Source organism: Oncorhynchus mykiss, chromosome 1 (assembly GCF_057628025.1).
Source record: "Oncorhynchus mykiss isolate SJ-2025 chromosome 1, ASM5762802v1, whole genome shotgun sequence".
Classification (NCBI taxonomy): Eukaryota; Metazoa; Chordata; class Actinopteri; order Salmoniformes; family Salmonidae; genus Oncorhynchus; species Oncorhynchus mykiss.
Window position 1 is genome coordinate 54,015,315 of NC_143022.1, and position 19,477 is coordinate 54,034,791.

At 41.8% G+C, this 19,477-nt stretch overlaps 1 protein-coding gene across 1 annotated transcript in view; it reads right to left on the reverse strand.

Annotated features, from left to right (window-relative positions):
- The window catches only part of LOC110524646 (PDZ domain-containing RING finger protein 4), a 109,221-nt gene that overhangs the window by 42,506 nt on the left and 47,238 nt on the right, over nt 1–19,477 (reverse strand). Inside the window, exon 3 of the mRNA XM_021604493.3 lies at nt 15,383–15,464. Within this exon, the coding sequence (XP_021460168.2) occupies nt 15,383–15,464 (82 nt within the window). The remainder of the gene's footprint in view (nt 1–15,382; nt 15,465–19,477) is intronic.

The following is a 19,477-nucleotide window of genomic DNA, read 5'->3' on the forward strand; positions in this document are numbered from 1 at the left end:
CACTTTGGTCCTCTTCTCCTTCTCCCGAAGACAATCGTTACAATCTTACCACCATGCATTTCCATCTCCTCAACTCTCTTTCATTCCTTTCTCGAGCATGCAGAGAGAAGGGCTGTCAACAGTTTAATTAAAGTTGTGAAAACATACTATCTATGTTCCCGAACAGATTTCACTTGTTCCCAAATGAAGAATTGGGCAGCTACAGTACCAGGGTTGGAGAGCCTATGGCATATAGAGTTTTGATCTGTCACACAGCTAGAGGCTGCATGCTCCTCAAACAGTGGTTGATGCGTGGCGTGAAATAACTGGAATAACCTACGAACCAGCGGGAAAGTGGTCTCCATTCGCTATTCGAGTGCATACAGTGTGCAAAACTCATTTGACATCGTAAAGACAAGATTACATTTAGAATAGTATGATGGTAGACAGAGTGACCAGCGTGTGCATCCTGAGGCAAGGAACAGAGCACAAGCTTTTTTTTGTGTCTTTCTCAAATCATCAATAGCCTTCAGTCGCATCATGCAGCCCATATATGTTTTGATTTCTAAGACATTCTAAGGTTCGTATCATTCACAACTAAAGTTGCCAAATAAGTAGAAATCTAGTGTACAGGACTTTTACGCTCAACATAGCCACTGCATATGCACACTTGCTCCGGAATGGTAAAAAATGTCCTTTCCATTTTATTCAGCTAAGTTCAAGTATATTCTTCTTACTATAAAATCATATACACTGAACAAAAATATAAATGCTAAAAATAAATGCTGAAATAAAATGTCCAAGCAATCTTATATTAGTATAAAAAGCTTATTTCTTTGGGAGACAGGTGCAGGATTCGAGGACTACCTCGAATAAATAACACAAGCGCCCAATGATACAACACGGGACAAAACCCGTAATCATCTGCACAGTACAAGTGGCACGAAAGCCAAAGGATCTCACACGACCAACGGACATTGTAACAATAATCGACAGGACAATGGTGAACAAAGGGCACATTTATACAATTACTAATCAATGGGAATAGGGGCCAGGTGTGCATAATGACAGTTCCGGAGGGTTCCATGACAAGAAATGTGTTTACATCCCTGTTAGTGAGTATTTTATCCTTTGTCAAGATAATCCATCCACCTGACAGGTGTGGCATATCAAGAAGCTGATTAAACTGCATGATCATTACACAAGAATTACTGCACAAACTGTCATAGACGGTCTCAGTGAAGCTCATCTGCGTGCTCATCGCCCTAACCAGGGTCTTGACCTGACTGCAGTTCGGCGTCGTAACCGACTTCAGTGGGCAAATGCTGGCACACTGGAGAAGCGTATTCTTCATGGATGAAGCCCAGTATGAACTGTACCGGGCACCGCCCATTTGGGATGCTCTGGATCGACGTGTACGACAGCGTTTTCCAGTTCCCACCAATATACAGCAAGTTTGCACAGCCATTGAAGAGGAGTGGGACAACATTCCATGGGCCACAATCAACAGTCTGATCAACTCTATGTGAAGGAGATGTGTTGTGCTGCATGAGCAAATGATGGTCACACCAGATACTGACTGGTTTCCTGATCCACGCCCCTATGTACGCGTATTTGTGACCAACAGATGCATGTCTGTTTTCCCAGTCATTTGAAATCCATAGGTTAGGGCCTAATGAATGTATTTCAATTAACTGATTACCTTATATGAACTGTAACTCAGTAAACATGTTTAAATTGTTGCATGTTGCATAAAATAATGGCACGGGACTTATAAGCGTATCTTGTCTGCTAAGCTTACACCCGATGGTATGTGGCATAGACAGATACCATACCAACTCATATTCTGTTCTTCTGAAATCCATTTTCTTCATATCATAATGTTTTCAATGAGGAGACTCTCAGTTAGATAGCAAATGTTCAGTTTTTCCAAAAATATTCTTTGTGTATTAGAAATCGCTCCGTTTTGTACATCACGTTTGGCTACCAAAAAACCCTGAAAATTCAGTCATCAAAACTCCGAACTTTTTTCCAAATTAACTCCATAATATCGACTGAAACATGGCAAACGTTGTTTAGAATCAATCCTCAAGGTGTTTTTCACATATCTCTTCGATGATATAACGTTCGTGGAAGTCTGGTTTCTCCTCTCTATCAAATGGAAAAATAGTTGCACCTGTCGTTTGCGCACCAATTTCGACGCAGGACACCAGGCGGACGGACACCTGGTAAATGTAGTCTCTTATGGTTAATCTTCCAATGATATGCCTACAAATACGTCACAATGCTGCCGACACCTTGGGGAAACGGCAGAAAGTGTAAGCTCATTCCTGTCGCATTCACAGCCATATAAGGAGACAATGGAAAACAGCGCCTCAGAAATGTTGCTCATTTCCTGTTTGAAGTTTCATCTTGGTTTCGCCTGTAGCATCAGTTCTGGGGCACTCACAGACAATATATTTGCAGATTTGGAAACGTCAGAGTGTTTTCTTTCCAAAGCTGTCAATTATATGCATAGTCGAGCATCTTTTCGTGACAAAATATTGCGCTTAAAACGGGAACGTTTTTCATCCAAAAATGAAATACTGCCCCCAGTGATTCAAGAGGTTAAACCTACTGTATCTAAAACAAATAATTGATTTGTTGTGATGGTGTATATTCAATTGATTTATTAGACTTTTTAAAATATACAGTTGAAGTCGGAAGTTTACATACAGTTGAAGTCGGAAGTTTTCACAATTCCTGACATTTAATCCTAGTAAAAATGACCTGTTTTAGGTCAGTTAGGGTCACCACTTTATTTTAAGAATGTGAAATGTCAGAATAATAGTAGAGAGAGTGATTTATTTCAGCTTTTATTTCGTTCATCACATTCCCAGATTCTCAGTGGTTCAGAAGAAGAAGTTTACATACACTCAATTAGTATTTGGTAGCATTGCCTTTAAACTAACTTGGTTTAACTTGGGTCAAACGTTTTCCACGCTGTTTAAAGGCACTGTCAACTTAGTGTATGTAAACCTCTGACCCACTGGAATTGGGATACAATGATAAGTGAAATAATCTGTCTGTTAACAATTGTTGGGAAAATGACTTGTGTCGTCATGCACATGGTAGATGTCGTAACCGACTGGCCAAAACTATAGTTTGTAAACAAGAAATTTGTGGAGTGGTTGAAAAACGAGTTTTAATGACTCCAACCTAAGTGTAAACTTCCGACTTCAACTGTAGATGTTCCATAGGCGCGGATCAGCGGCTAGTACGCAGCTTGTAAGTGTGGATGCCTGGAGATGCTAAACATGTTTATGCAAATTACTGGGCAATTACCATGACACTGTCAGTCTTTTGCGTGACAATAACCAACTGACAGAATTTCATGACCACCACAGCCTTAGTTAGGGTTAACGTTAGGGTCATGGTTAGGGTTGAAGTTAGGGTCGTGGTTAGGGTTAACGTTAGGGGAAATGTATTGGTCACATACACATATTTAGCAGGTGTCATTGCGGGTGTAGCGAAATGCTTGTGTTCCCAGCTCCGACAGTGCGGTAATATCTAACAATTCACAACAATACACGCAAATCTAAAGTAAAAGAATGGAGTTAAGAAATATATAAATATTAGGACGAGCAATGTCGGAGTGGCACTGACTAAAATACAGTAGAATAGAATACAGTATATACATAGGAAATGAGTAAAGCAGTATGTCAACATTATTAAAGTGACTAGTGTTCCATTATGCGAGCAGTGCAGTTGATGTACCAGGTGGTGATACATTTCTTCAGCCTCCTGAGGTTAAAGAGACGCTGTTGCGCCTTCTTCATCACACTGTCTGTGTGGGTGAACCATTTCAGATCGTTGATGATGTGTACGCGGAGGAACTTGAAGATTTTCACCTTCTCCACTGTGGTCCCGTCGATGTGGATAGGGTCGTACTCCCTCTGCTGCGTGCTCTCTCCATGATCAGCTCCCTCGTTTTGTTGACGTTGAGGGAGAGGTTATTTTCCTGGCACCACTCCGCCAGGGCCCTCTCCTCCTCCCTATAGGCTGTCTCATCATTGTTGGTAATCAGGCCTACTACTGTTGTGTCGTCTGCAAACTTGATGATTGAGTTGGAGGCATGCGTAGCCAAGCAGTCATGGGGGTACAGGGAGAACAGAAGGGGGCTGAGCACGCACCCTTGTGGGGACCCTGTGTTGATGATCAACGTAGCGGAGGTGTTGTTTCCTACCTTCACCACCTGGGGGTGGAAGTCAGGAAGTCCAGGACCCAGTTGCACAGGGCGGGGTTCAGTGGTGGATGCTGAGCTATAGTCAATGAACAGCATTCTTACATAGGTATTCCTCTTGGGAGCGGGCCACGTCGTTGGCACTGTGTTACCCTCAAAGAGCGCAAAGGAGGTGTTACGCCTGTTTTGTGCACTCAGTATCTATTGTCAGAGCTCTCTGGTCTTCATTTCTTTTGACAGACTCCACCTGCTGACACCTCAGATCTCTAACGGACTGTGTCTTCATGCAAATGCAAATGTTTCCCAAATAGCACCCTATTCCCTATAGGCCCTGGTCAAAAGTAGTGCACTAGGATAGGAATACCAAATAGCACCCTATTCCCTATAGGCCCTGGGCAAAAGCAAATCACTATATAGTGAAACGATTGCCTTTTGGGATGCAGCCGATGGCAACTTAAAATCCCCGTCACTGAATGAAAGAGGATATGAAAGGAAAAGGGATGAAAGGACCTACAGCTGAAGAGATATGAAAAGGGAAATAAAAATATCAGTCAAACCAGTGACATTATAACTGCTGCTGATGGTGTATCGTTTGACACCATCATTGGAAGCGTTAGACACAGCGACTGAGACTACTGGGGGCTTCGTGACGCAATAAAGGAGCCATGAAGGAAACAGAGATGGTGTGTGTGTGGCGTCAATGTCGACGAGAGGAATTAATATGTAATAGACATTTTTTTTCTTCTTCTGTAAAATATCCTCTAGAAACGGTATATGAAAGCCTAGGGGGAATGTCTAGATGACGTGATGTTCAACAGGAAGAGTTTTTGATGTCAAATATCTGCCTGATCCATGGGGTTGTCTCGAAGACATCTCGCTAAAAATATCCCACAAAAAAATCATCAAATGAAACCGAAGGCACAAGTGAAAGTGTGTGATGTTTTAATGTCTTTCCCCATCTTGTTGAGTGGAAGAAGACAGAATACGTTAGTATAAGTAATGTGGTGGTAGAGTGGAGAGGACCTGTGGCTAAATGAACAGGAAAAACATAGATAGACGTGATTAGAAGAAGATGGATAAAACATTGTGGAATGTGTGTGTGTGTCTGGAATGGGAAGTGTTCTGGCAGCCCCCCCCCCCCCCCCCCCCACACACACACACACACACTGGTGTGTAAATCCTTGATAAGGCAAAGGGCCCCTTCTCCTGATCCATCACATACACTCTGTGTTCCCTCTCTCTCCCTCTTTTCCTTTCCGTTTTTCCATTTTCCGGGCGAGCTCTCAGCCTCTCAGGCGGGAGATTGCGATGTAGCGGCTGCAGAGCGGGGACGGGGGACGATGGCCTGACAGTAAATTAATGACTGCGATGGCGTGATTAGAAGGGACTGCCGCCCACCGTCAGGCTGCATTGGATGCTGTCATAATAATCACTGCCTTTGATTACCAGTAATTGAAAAAGTTCTCTGTGGATGGCTGCCACCCGGTACAGGCAGAGAAGAGAGGGGAGAGCTCCTCTCCTATCAGCAAGAAAGAGAGGGAAGATGACGAAGTGCTCCTCTCATCCTGGAGAGGAACGCGGCAAAACACTATCCTGCTAAAAGCTTAAGATATAGCCTAATACATCTGGTGAAGAAATGGCCCTATGATCTACCGTGTATATTGTATCAGGCCTACCTATACAATCAATCCCTCATGTTCCTCTATTTAAATGCACAGTGCCTAGTGAAAGTACACACCCCTTGCACAGCTTGCACATTTTGTTGCCTTAAAATTAAATAAAATAATTTATACAATTATATTAATGTCATACTAATCTACACAATCTACTCCACATTTCAAAGTGAAAGAACAACTCTAAGCTCATAAAGAAACATCCCTTTTTCAGGACCCTGTCTTTCAAAGATAAGTCGTAAAAAATACAAAGAACTTCACAGATCTTCATTGTAAAGGGTTTAAACACAGTTTCCCATGCGTGTTCAATGAACCATAAACAATTAATGAACATGCACCTGTGGAACGGTTGTTAAGACACTAACAGCTTACAGACGGTAGCCAATTAAGGTCACAGTTATGGACACTTAGGACACTAAATAAATTGCAATGTCCTTACTGTGAGACGTTTAAGACAGCGCTACAGGGAGACAGGATGGACAGCTGATCGTCCTCTCAGTGGCAGACAACGTGTAACAACACCTGCACAGGATCGGTACATCCGAACAGCACCTGCGGGACAGGTACAGGATGGCAACAACAACTGCCCGAGATACAACAAGAACACACAATCCCTTCATCAGTGCTCAGACTGTCCGCAATAGGCTGAGAGAGGCTGAACTGAGGGCTTGTAGGCCTGTTGTAAGGCAGGACCTCACCAGACATCACCGGCCACAACGTCACCTATGGGCACAAACCCACCGTCGCTGGACCAGACAGGACAGGCAAAAAGTGCTCTTCACTGACGAGTCGCGGTTTTGTCTCACCAGGGGGTGTTTATCGTTGAAGGAATGAGCGTTACACCGAGGCCTGTACTCTGGAGCGGGATCGATTTGGAGGTGGAGGGTCCGTCATGGTCTGGGGCGGTGTGTCACAGCATCATCGGACTGAGCTTGTTGTCATTGCAGGCAATCTCAACGCTGTGCATTACAGGGAAGACATCCTCCTCCCTCATGTGGTACCCTTCCTGCAGGATCATCCTGACATGACCCTCCAGCATGACAATGCCACCAGCCATACTGCTTGTTCTGTGCGTGATTTTCTGCAACACTGAATGTCAGTGTTCTGCCATGGCCAGCAAAGAGCCCGGATCTCAATCCCATTGAGCACGTCTGGGACCTGTTGGATCGGAGGGTGAGGGCTAGGGCCATTCTCCCCAGAAATGTCCAGGAACTTGCAGGTTCCTTGGTGGAAGAGTGGGGTAACATCTCAAGAACTGGCAAATCTGGTGCAGTCTATGAGGAGGAGATGCACTACAGTACTTAATGCAGGCCACACCAGATACTGACTGTTACTTTTGATTTTGACCTCCCCTTTGTTCAGGGAAACACTATTCCATTTCTGTTAGTCACATGTCTGTGGAACTTGTTCAGTTTATGTCTCAGTTGTTGAATCTTGTTATGTTCATACAGATATTTGCACATGTTAAGTTTGCTGAAAATAAATGCAGTTGACAGGGAGGTGACATTTCTTTTTTTGCTGAGTTTAGAACATTTTCAGAGCTAATAAAAATAAATGAAATGTCTTGATTGCGTATATCTTCACACACAAGATTCTACCAACTTTGAACAATTGTTATGGCAACACACAGTATATTAATTGTTTTTGTCAAAATTGCACAAGCTCAGTAAATGTGGTTGGAAATCATTGATGGACAGGAATACTCAAATAATATAAAAATGTATTTGTCACATGCTTCGTAAACAACAGATTTAGACTAACAGTGAAACGCTTACTTACGAGCCCTTACCAATGACACGAAGAGAAAAAAATATAGAAACAATTATAATACAAGGAATAAATACACAATGAGTAACGATAACTTGGCTATATACACGGAGTACGAGTTGATTGCCAGGGGTACAAGGTAATTGAGGTAGCTATGTACATACAGTATAGGTAGGGATAAAGTGACTAGACAAAAGGATAGATAATAAACAGTTACAGCAGAGTATGTGAAGAGTCAAAAGAGAGGTGTAGTGAAATGTTGTTTTACAGGGTCAGGAATAGTAGTATGGCGCCCCTGGACCGAATTATGGTTAAGTGCATTGCTCAAGGGTACAATGACAGATGTTTCACCTTGTCTGCTCAGGTATTTGAACCAGCAACCTTTTGGTTACAGGCCCAATGCTCTAACCACTGGGCTACCTGCCACCCATCCGGAGCTGTTTAGGGTCCTGTTGGTTCCAGACTGGTTGCATCGGTACCACTTGCCGTGGTACCAGGGCCTTTCTCTGACATCACCTGGTATAGAGGTCCTGGATGGCAGGGAGCTCGGCCCCAGTGATGTACTGGGTGTACCGTCTGTACTGCCTTGCGTTCGGATGCCAAGCCGTTGCCATACCAAGCGGTGATGCAGCCAGTCAAGATGCTCTCAATGGTGCAGCTGGAGAACTGTGGAGGGTTCCCCTCCTGAGGGGGAAGAGATATTGTCGTGCCTTTACTACCGTGTTGGTGTGTAGACCATGTTAATTCCTTAGTGACGTGGACACGAAGGAACTTCAAGCTCTCGACCCGCTCCACTACAGCCCCATTGATGTGGGTGGTCCATGATCAGCCACTTTGTCTTTCTGACGTTGAGGGAGATGTTGGTGTCCTGGCTCTTCAGGAAGTCTAGGATCTAGTTGCAGAGGGAGGTGCTCAGTCCCAGGGTCCTGGGCCTTGTGATTAACTTTGTGGGTACTATGGTGTTGAACGCTGAGCTGTAGTCAAAGAACAGCATTCTTACAAGTGTTCCTCTTGTCCAGGTGGGAGAGGGCAGTGTGGAGTGTAAAAGAGTTTGCGTAATTTGTGGATCTGTTGGGGCGCTATGCGAATTGGAGTGAGTCCAGGGTGTCTGAGATGATGGTGTTGATGTGAGCCATGAACAGCCTTTCAGAACATTTCGTGGCTACAGATGTGAGTGCTACAGGGGGATTGGTATTTAGACAGGTTACCTTGGCGTTCTTGGACACAGGGACTATGGGGGGCCTGCTTGAAACAGATACGTATTTCAGACTGGGTCAATATTCAAACCTTGTCTCTGATTTACAAACAAATGTAAGTCAGGATTGAGACTGGACCACTCAGGAACACTCAACATCCATCTACAGGAAAGCCACTCGGGGGTGTATTTATTTTTTGTAATTGTCCCGCTTCAGAATTCTAGGGTGGGTTTTCCTCTAACATCATGCTGCAACCACAATACTTGAAAATACAGAGAGTTTCCCGCGATGTTGTGTTCTATTGGATTTGACCCAGACCTGTAGTTATTCATTTATTAGTTTTCTTTCATTCTGAAAATGTGTATAGATCGGTAGGAAAGTTGTATGGATCGGTAGGGGGGGAAAAAAATCAATGTAATCCCTTTTTAGATTACATTTTAAAAGCAGCACAATTTTAAGATGTCCACTCTCTGAGAAGGCATCACCTGTTCCCATTAAGTCCTTATCTTGGGTTATAAATAGTATACAGATGGTATACAGTGGAAAGAGAACGTGGAGGCTAAACAAGACAGACATACTGCACAAGAGTTTTTAATAAGGAATCTTTTGATGGCTCTTTTTCTCCCTAACCCAACACCTTGTCTATCACTCCTCAAGCCGTTGTGCTACAGGAAATCATCAATGTCCTTGCTTAATGAAATGGCGAGCCAACATTTCATTACCTATATTATATTTCCGCTGGGATGTAATGGCAGGGTGCCCACATTCTGATTTTTCATCAGACGGAGGTAATTTCAGAAATCTCGCTCTCATTTTGATAAATGAAGGAATAAACCATCACTCTGAAAATAGAGGCATTCAGCTCTGAACTATTGACGTACGTTAAGTGAAGGTGGGTTAGCGTGGAATATACCTGCTCCTGGAGCATCAAAAAAAGAAGAAGGGTGCAGGCAGGCTGCAAAGCACACACAATATAATATGATTTGTTAATAGAAATGAGGCATAAAGAAAAGAGGGTTAATATATTATATTTGTGTTGCCTCTAATGCCAAGGCTGAAGCAGAGGCGACACACGTGGATGAGCAAATCCCTTTAGAGAAATAACTTGAGCTCGGTGGGTGGAAGGAAAGGAAGCTTCTTGAACAAATTCAAATGAAACAAAAGAGAAAACGTAATCATCATACATCACTCAAAGCAAAGCCAGACTGGCAGCACAGTTCACCTGGTCCTCAGTGATGTGGAAATAAAGAATATTCGTACAGGGGGGGAAGGTGAGAGGAGGAGTTGGGGGCTTGGTGGATTGAGAGAGCCAAGTGTCGACATGAAGCCCGTTTATCATCGCCTCCTGTCTCATCTGCATCTAGATCCGTGTCTGTGTGTGTGCGTGTGTGTATCTGTGTGTGTGTGTGTGTCTAAATTATAGGCTTAAATCATCATCTGTCAAACTAAACCAGGAGTCTGCCCATGCACCTGTGGGTTAGTTCAGCACAAACAAAGATGGAAGAGGAGGATTGGTTTGACTTGACACCTTGCTGTATTTATGGGGGGGGGGGGGGGCGGAATCTTGTTTCGCTCAGGGCTTTATTTTTACAAACCTAACGCCGTGGTAAATCTCGCGGTAGTGTTATAGGTTCACGGGTGAGTCCAAAATATTTGAGCTATTTTCACAACCGGGAAAGGGCTGGGTTTTGATGAATAAAGAAGTTGTGAGTGGGTCGAGGCTTGGTCCCTCACTGGCCAATCAGAACATGCTCCTTGGCTAAATATGTGGTTGCTTCAAGTTGTGTATTTACTGTCTTTTGTATATTGTGTTCTCATCAACTCCAATTACAATGTTAGTCCATTAGAGCCTGGTTCGTTAAAGGGATACTTCAGGGTTTTGGCAATTAAGCCCTTTATCGACTTCCACAGAGTCAGATGAACTTATGGATAAATGTTTTATGTCTGCATTCAGTACGCAAGAAGTCCAAATGTAGTTTCGCGAGCCAATGCTAATTAGCATTAGCACAATGACTGGAAGTCTATTGTATCTACTAGCATGCTAGCAGTTAACATAGACTTCCAGTCATTACACTAACGCTAGTTAGCAATTGCGCTAACGCTAGTTAGCAACGTCCTTTTAAAACGTCATTGCCAAAATCCTGAAGTATCCCTTTAAATAGCCTGCCCCATATTTGCTCAATATTTTTTAACATATTTGCAGTTCCCATTGTTCTAATTGCATTGCTTCAATATGGAAAAACATTGTTAAACATAGGCTATAGCATTCACACTGCTATAAGAGCTTGGCCTACTGTTAATTGTAGTCTGGACATGCCAAACGTAGTCAATAAGCAAGGTTACATTCACTAGGCTATTGATAAGTCCTAAAAAGACAGTGTATAACTATAATAAAAACAAAACAACAACTTGTTTTAAATAGGCTATGCACAGGGTTGGGCAGGTCACTTTCTAAAAGGAATCCATTACAGTTACTAGTTACCGGTCCAAATTTGTAATCGGTAACGTACCCAAATTTAGTAATGTAATCTGATTACATTCTGCTACTTTTAGATGACTTTCCCTTTAAGAGGCATTCGAAAAATGTATGTTACCAATTGAACGACATCTATTGCAGGATAAATCAATGTTAAAGTTTACATAGCTGGCCATACATGGATGTTCAATTTTACTTTATGGGTTGGTTATGTGGGCTTCTTCTAACCCATCGCTTTCTACTACATATAATAATATGATTACATTTTATCTTCACATTAAAAAAACTAAGTCTATGCTAATTCCAGTCATTCCAATAAATGTTATACCCCTTGATCTTCAAGAATATGACTTGGAAATATAGAAGTTTAGATTAGCCAAATTTTTAGACCTGATTTTTTTTAAATGATTCTGTTGTCATTGAGGACTGATTGGGCTCATTGATTTGAGTTGAAAATGCTGCGCACATGGAAGGGCATGCTTTGAGCCCTACTGAAAAGGACTATTTACATGTGAAAAATGAATGCCATATGCTGCATTTGCTATAGGCCTATTGTTTACCTTTTGTTGGTGACACTTTGGTATCTTGATAATATGCAGCTGTTTAAAGGGCAAATCCACAGATGAAGCAATAACAAAACGGACACCCGCCTGTGTTTTGATAAAAAGCTGAAGGATGGGCCTGGAGAAATGTAACCATTCTCATATTAATAGACAGAGCTTTGGACGCAAGGACTGACCATCAATGATATAAAAAGAATGGTTTAAATCATGTTATGGGGATATACAGTGTTTGTTTACAAACATTGAAGAAAAACAAGCTTATATTTTGGGTTCTCATGGAGTATGACAGAACTAAGCTCATAAGTTATACTTAAGCAATAAGGCCTGAGGAGGTGTGGTTTTGCTGTTGCAATTATAAACTGGTTACCAATGTAATTAGAGCAGTAAAAATAAATGTTTTGTCATACCTGTGGTTTACGGTCTGATATACCTTGGCTGTCAGCCAATCAGCATTCAGGGCTTGAACCACCCAGTTTATAATCTTCAAGAATGAATGGATGCGGAAAGTATTCAGACCCCTTGACTTTTTCCACATTTCTTTTACGTTACAGACTCATTCAAAAAATTATTAAATTGTTTTTTCCCCTCATCAATCTACACACAATACCCCATAATGATTAAAAAAAAACAGATTTTTAGAAATTTTTGCTAATTTATTTAAGACAAAAAACGGAAATATCACATTTAAACAAGTATTCAGTCCCTTTACTCAGTACTTTGTTGAAGCCCTTTTGGCAGCGATTACAGCCTTGAGTCTTCTTGGGTATTAAGCTACAAGCTTGGCACACCTGTATTTGTGGAGTTCCTCCCATTCTTCTCTGCAGATCCTCTCAAGCTCTGTCAGGTTAGAAGGGGAGCGTCGCTTCACTGCTATTTTCAGGTCCCTCCAGAGATGTTCAATGGGTTCAAGTCCGGGCTCTGGCTGTGGCACTCAAGGACATTCAGGGACTAGTCCCGAAGCCACTCCTGCGTTGTCTTGGCTACGTGACGCTTGGCATTCAGGACAAAGAGTTTCATCAGACCAGACAATCTTGTTTCTCATGGTCTGAGAGTCTTTAGGTGCCTTTTGGCAAACTCCAAGCGGCTGTCATGTGCCTTTTACTGAGGAGTGGTTTCTGCCACTCTACCATAAAGGCCTGATTGGTGGAATGCTGCAGAGATGGTTATCCTTCTGTAAGGTTCTCCCATGGCCACAGAGGAACTATACAGGTCTGTCAGAGTGACCATTGGCTTCTTTGTCACCTCCCTGGCCAAGGCCCTTCTCCCCTGATTGCTCAGTTTGGCTGGGCGGCCAGCTCTAGAAAGAGTCTTGGTGGTTCCAAACTTCTTCCATTTAAGAATGATGGAGCCACTGCGTTCTTGGGGACCTTCAATACTAAAGGAATGCTTTGGTAACCTTCCCCAGATCTGTGCATCGACACAATCTTGTCTCGGAGGTATATGGGAAATTCTTTCGACCTCATGGCTTGTTTTTTTCCCTAACATGCACTGTCAACTGTGGGACCTTATATAGACAGGTGTGTGCCTTTACAAATCATGTCCAATCAATTGAATTTACCACCGGTGGACTCCAATGAAGTTGTAGAAATTCTCAAGGATGATCAATGGAAACAGGATGCACCTGAGCTCAATTTTGTGTCTCATAGCAAAAGGGTCTGAATACTTTTGCAAAAATGTCTAAAAACCTCTTTTCGCTTTGTCATTATGGGGTATTGGGTGTAGATTGCTGCGGAATTCTTTCTATTTAATCAATTTTAGATAAGGCTGTAACGTAACAAAATGTGTAAATAGTCAAGGGGTCTGAATACTTTCCGAAGGAACTGTATATATATATTTAAGTAATTTATTAATCCAAAAATGGATCATGCAACTACAGATTTCCCCTTTAAGTCTATCAAAAGTGTGCGAGTTTGAACATGTGTCCATTAGGCCTATGGATTTTTGTTTTTATCAGCATGAATTACATTGAGCAATAAAAGCCCCACTTTTATTCCATAGGCTGGGATCCGCACTATGCAGCTGTTGCAAGAGTGCATTTTTCACTGGCTGTCAATTGGTTTAAAAAACAATGATTGATAGGCAGCTTAAACTTCTTGAATTCAACCCTTATTGGGTTCAAATACACATTTAGATTTGCGAACAGCCATCCACAACAACCACAATCTGTTAGGTGCAAATAGTGATGAGAGAGCAGCAGCGAAATTCACATCAATAATAAGTGATATCCGTATGGCCGTAGACTACACCACTGCTGTCATCCTTACCTCTAAGCGTTTATTCAAGTTGGATAATCTTTGGATGTCAACAGCAGTCACACCACTTGAAGACAGGGCTTGGACTGTAGCCTACAATAGCCTATTTCTGCTCTTTTCCCGTGATCCATCAAAAACATTTGGTGTGTCATCATTGTAGTCTCCGACTTGTGGTCAGACTCGCTCAAGTGGAACAAATTTAAACTTGCACCTTTTTTTCAATGCTGATTTCAATGTCATTGAGAAAACAGAGAAGTGTGAAACTTTTTTTTTTCCACAACATCCTTTATGAATTTTAAAATAATCCTCTAAGTAAGGATCTAGTTTTTCAAAAGTATCTGTAATCTGATGACAATATTTTTGCTGGTAATGTAACGGATTACAGTTACCGGTTTTTGTAATCCCTTACAATCCCTTACATGTAACAGATTACAGACATCCAAACTTTTCAAAGGAGCTGGATAGAGATCCAATATTTAAGAGAAAGGTAGAATGTCCACTCACCGTTACACTGCTCGCAAATGTAATGTTTTATAAACATCATGGAACCATCTTTCAGATCATATTTGCAGACAAATAGGAGACAAATTCTCATTGCATTTGAGCCATGTACGTTCCTACCATAAACACATGGATGGTGAGTCGTTTGAAGAAATCTGGAATTGGCATGTTGTCGCATGTTTTTAAGGGCACACGTGAAATATTTCCACCCCTCCCACCTCAAGGCAAACAAGATGGCATAAGACAGGTAAATGACCAACCCTGGGGCCACGGGTTGGAAAATGTCAGAGCGCTGGCTTTTACAAGTTGAAATTGCCAAAGACCGTAAATTTGACACTAGCGCCGCCTTAACGCCAGCCAAAAATAGAGCCCTCAGTATTTTACAGGGCAGAAAACTTTTTTTTCTCTCAGATGCCTCAAATAGGAAAGAGTTAAGGCTGTGAGGTTGCTACACTTTCAGTGAGTTATAACCAATGACACATTAGAAATATTCCCTCATAGTGCATCATTATTGGCAGCGGCTGTGGCTTTAAAAGGTCCTGTAGAGATCCTGAGCTGTCTGTCGTGTGTATGTAGTGTGACCTATCATCTATCTGTCACCACATTCCCCTAGGGACAGGGCTGTGGAGTCAATTATAACTGAGCCCTTCCCTTATTGGTAAAGCCCCGTTATGAGATGTGGTGTGTGTGTGTGTTTTGTTTGTTTGTCAAATGTTGTTCACAACTATGACGGGAGGTGTAACCAAGTCTTACCTCATACTCAAACTCCTCTGTCCTCCCTCCATCAGCTCTCCCCTCATAGTAATCCTGTTCCATGGTGTGGAGAGAGTGACAGCTGTCAGGAAAAAAAGAGAGAGAAGGAGAGAGAGAAATAGGCAGGAGACAGAAAGAGAACGAGAGAATGAAATTAGTTAAGAGGGAGCAGTGGCATGTATTCATGGATGCCAAGGGAAGGCTTCCCCAGAATAATGTATATATACAGTACCAGTCAAACGTTTAGACACACCTACTCATTCAAGGGTTTTTCTTACATATATATACTTTTTTTTAAACTATTTTCTACATTATACAATAATAGCGAAGACATTAAAACTATGTAGTAACACATGTGGAATCATGTAGTAACCAAAAAAAGTGTTAAACAAATCCAAATATATTTTGTATTTGAGATTCTTCAAAGTAGCCAAAGTTTGCCTTGAGGACAGCTTTGCAACACTCTTGGCATTCTCTCAATCAACGTCATGAGTCTCCTGTTGTCTTTGTGCCGACTTGCTGTAACTCTCTGTGGTTCTAAATCAGGAGTTGTTTTAAGTAAACTGTCAAAAACGTTAACTTGCCTAACCATGTCGTAGGTCATGTAACTGTTTGTTACGCAATATATGCTTTGTGGACTTCACCAGACAAATGTTTTTCTCTGGTTCTGTGATGAAACAGATGTATGCGTGACTGTTGTCTGGCTACAGCGGTCTAAGGCACTGCATCTCAGCGCTAGAGGCGTCACTACAGACACACCTGGTTCAAATCCAGGCTGAATCACAACCGGCCGTGATTGGGAGTCTCATAGGGCGGCGCACAATTGGCCCAGTGTCGTCCGGGGTTTGGCCGGTGTAGGCCGTCATTGGAAATAATCATTTGTTCTTAACGGACTTGATCAGTTAAATCGAGGTTAAATAAAAAGTGGCCTTATTGTATATCACGGTGGCGTATGAACAAATGGGTTATAGGATCAAACAAGGCATTGATCACAACATAGGTTGTAATATGGCTTTTTTCCTGGCTTGGCTTCCCCAGTGATTTTATCCATGCACTGCCACTGAGAGGGAGTTTCTCTCTCACACACACACACAATCGCTCTCTTACATACACTGACTGTAAGTGACAGTTGTCTTTGTCTTTTTCCTGCATGGGACCGCTAAGAGGAGAGGAAGAAAGGATGTCAGGATGATGCTGTCTAGGATGATGCTGCGTGCTGTTGCATACCCAGGCATCTCTCTCTCTCTCTCTCTCTCTCTCTCTCTCTCTCTCTCTCTCTTCTGTACAGTGAATATGTTACTTTATGTATCTCATGCACAGAGCAAAACAGCTTTGCTTTGAGGGTTTGTAAGGTAATTTGAGATCATAATGAGTGCTATCAAATACCACACACGCTATTTGTGACATGAAGCATTCACTTTTGTTGAACATTGAACATATTGAATTTATTCCCATTATAAATTCAATTTCATTGCGTCTGTGAGTGCATACAAACACGTGTTATTCTGTCCCAAAACAATCTTCTGGTGACAAAATGAGCCTTGTAAACGTCAAAATGTTTTATCCTCTGGCACTACAATATTGCAGCACATCGTAACATTGTTGGCCGTGTGTGTTTGTTTGTGTGTGTGTGTGTGTACATTGAACACAATTACACAGCTTTACTGCCCACGTTCAAAACCCGGGGAAACAAACATTTGTTGTATCTATAAAATGTGCCGTAATCTTGGCGTCCGCACCTGATCGCAGATGAAGAGGAGAAAATGTCTCTTTTATGGGTCACATTGATTACATTTAGGAGTATAGCCCGGGGCTATAACTAGGCTGTGAATGAATGTTGCACTGTATTGCCTGGTTTTATTAGCCCATTCGGTTTAATCACCTTGTAAACCTTCCATGAAACCAAATGGCTATGCCAAGCAGTACCAATTATTACAAGCAGGCCCTGTGGGTAGTGGTGCTACTGAGTTACGGAGAAAATATCTTATATTATGAAGGAACAAAGGGTTGGATCTCGTCAGGTTTAAAGGGTTGGGTCTGGTCATGTTGTGGCTTGATGTACAGCAGTGACACATGTAGATTGCTCATAGCATGACATGGTTAGTCTCAATTTGACACAGACCATGTTTCTTTCTGAAACATGTGATAGTCTTTTATTACAGACTAGTATTTAAAACAAAATCTAATCTGTAAAGACTAAGCACTTCATGTAACTAGGGCTGTGGCGCTCACAACATTTCGTCAGCTGGTAATTGTCAAGCAAAAAGCGTTTGGTCTCACGGTTATTGACCGTTAATTAACATAAAAACATGTAGCATCTCCTGGCTTCCACACTATTGCAGACCTTTGGAACATCTACATTTAAATATATATATATATATATATATATATATATATATATATATATATAAATCTGTGTAATATAGATCCATTATGTATTTTAGACAGGTCTAAAGAAGCATGATATGAAGAAAATGTAGTCTATTTCAGAAGAACAGAGTAGCATACTCTGAGTTGTCCTTATGTTAGGTCCTGATCTGGCTATGCCATATGGCTGTGGGCTACACTAGTTCATTTAGCAGACAGGTTTTGCTAAGAATTCCGTGGCATTATTTTATATTGTTTCATACTATGAAGAATACAATTGAACAAAGCTGAATAAAATATTAATATTTTCTCCAATCCATTTGAGGAAGTGCGCACATGCGGCTATTCTGTGTTGAGCGGTTAACAAAGAAATAGCTACTCCTATATGCTTAATTTAATGTAACTTTAGTTGTTCGACAAACTGCACGAAGCGACTCTAATGATGATTTGAAAAATGTTGCTTGAAAGGCATGTGTTCTGCTTTGTTTTTTTTTTGCTTAGGCTAAACACACTTCATTAGTCTCTCATTCATAATTTTACAAGCGCTTGATAATGCCTTGAATTTCACGGCGGCATCCCCTTTGTGGCCATAATGCACCATAAAAAAAATCCATGCCTTTGTTGTGCCCTTTTCCCTGAATGCTGTGCCCTCTACATCACATGATCGGGTCTTAATCACAGGCTACAAGTGAAGACAGACACATCGGGGACGCAACTGCGTGCGTCCTTATCTAATTCCGAGATGCATATTGAAGATATTGGAAGAACTGTCCACAATTACGTCAGCCAACAAGATGATTAGGCCTAACGGACAGCAAAAGCACTAGCCTATGTCAATCTACTATCCCCCATAGTGCAAAAGTCGACATATTCTATTCTGTGCGAGAAATAAAGAAATATTCAAAACATAGTCTGGGACAGTGGTGGGATGCAATAGATCCGAAATTAATACAGCCACTAGCATCGCAAAAATATTTTTTACGCAATGTGGCTGACACAACAGATCAGAACGTTTAGCTTAAAATGTTGAATAACGAATAGGCTATTTCTTCACATTATGAGCGCAGCAATGCACACATGGCAGTAGGCTAAGAGCGGGAATGTCCATTAGTGGGAAAACACCATTATCAAAAGTGACCAAAAATGCGATTATGCATGTAATGCTTTTGTTATAAAGGTGCATTTTTATGGCGCAAATTATCTTCCCCATTATCTTCCCCAAACTTGAAACCCACTGCTCTTGTGTACCAGTTAGGCTCCAAATCCCTTGTAAAGCGGATTAAAGTGCTTCACTTTAAAACGTTGTTTTGGCCACTTTAGTTGTGATACAAACCTTTTCTAAACATATAGGCCTATGGGCTAGTCTACATGAGGTGTACGACTATGATTCGAAAAAGTCGCAAAATGACGTATGTTTCTTAAGCTGGGCATCATTCTCAAGTGACAATATATAAGTGATAGGCTAATATTGTCACCCATCAGCCTATTTTTGATTTAAACTTCCCCTTTGTGGTCGTAATGCACCCTGAATAAATCCAATGCGACACAGGGGCAGCGGGAAAAAATACATGTCATCTATGCACTTAAATAGTGAATGGAGGACGCTTTTCCCGTGGTTCATTTTCATGCCAGCCAACGGTCACGTGGAATTTGACTGCCTTCATGACTTGTAACTGCTGGCGTGCCGGGAATACAGTCACCGCAACAGCGCTACATGTAACTCCAACT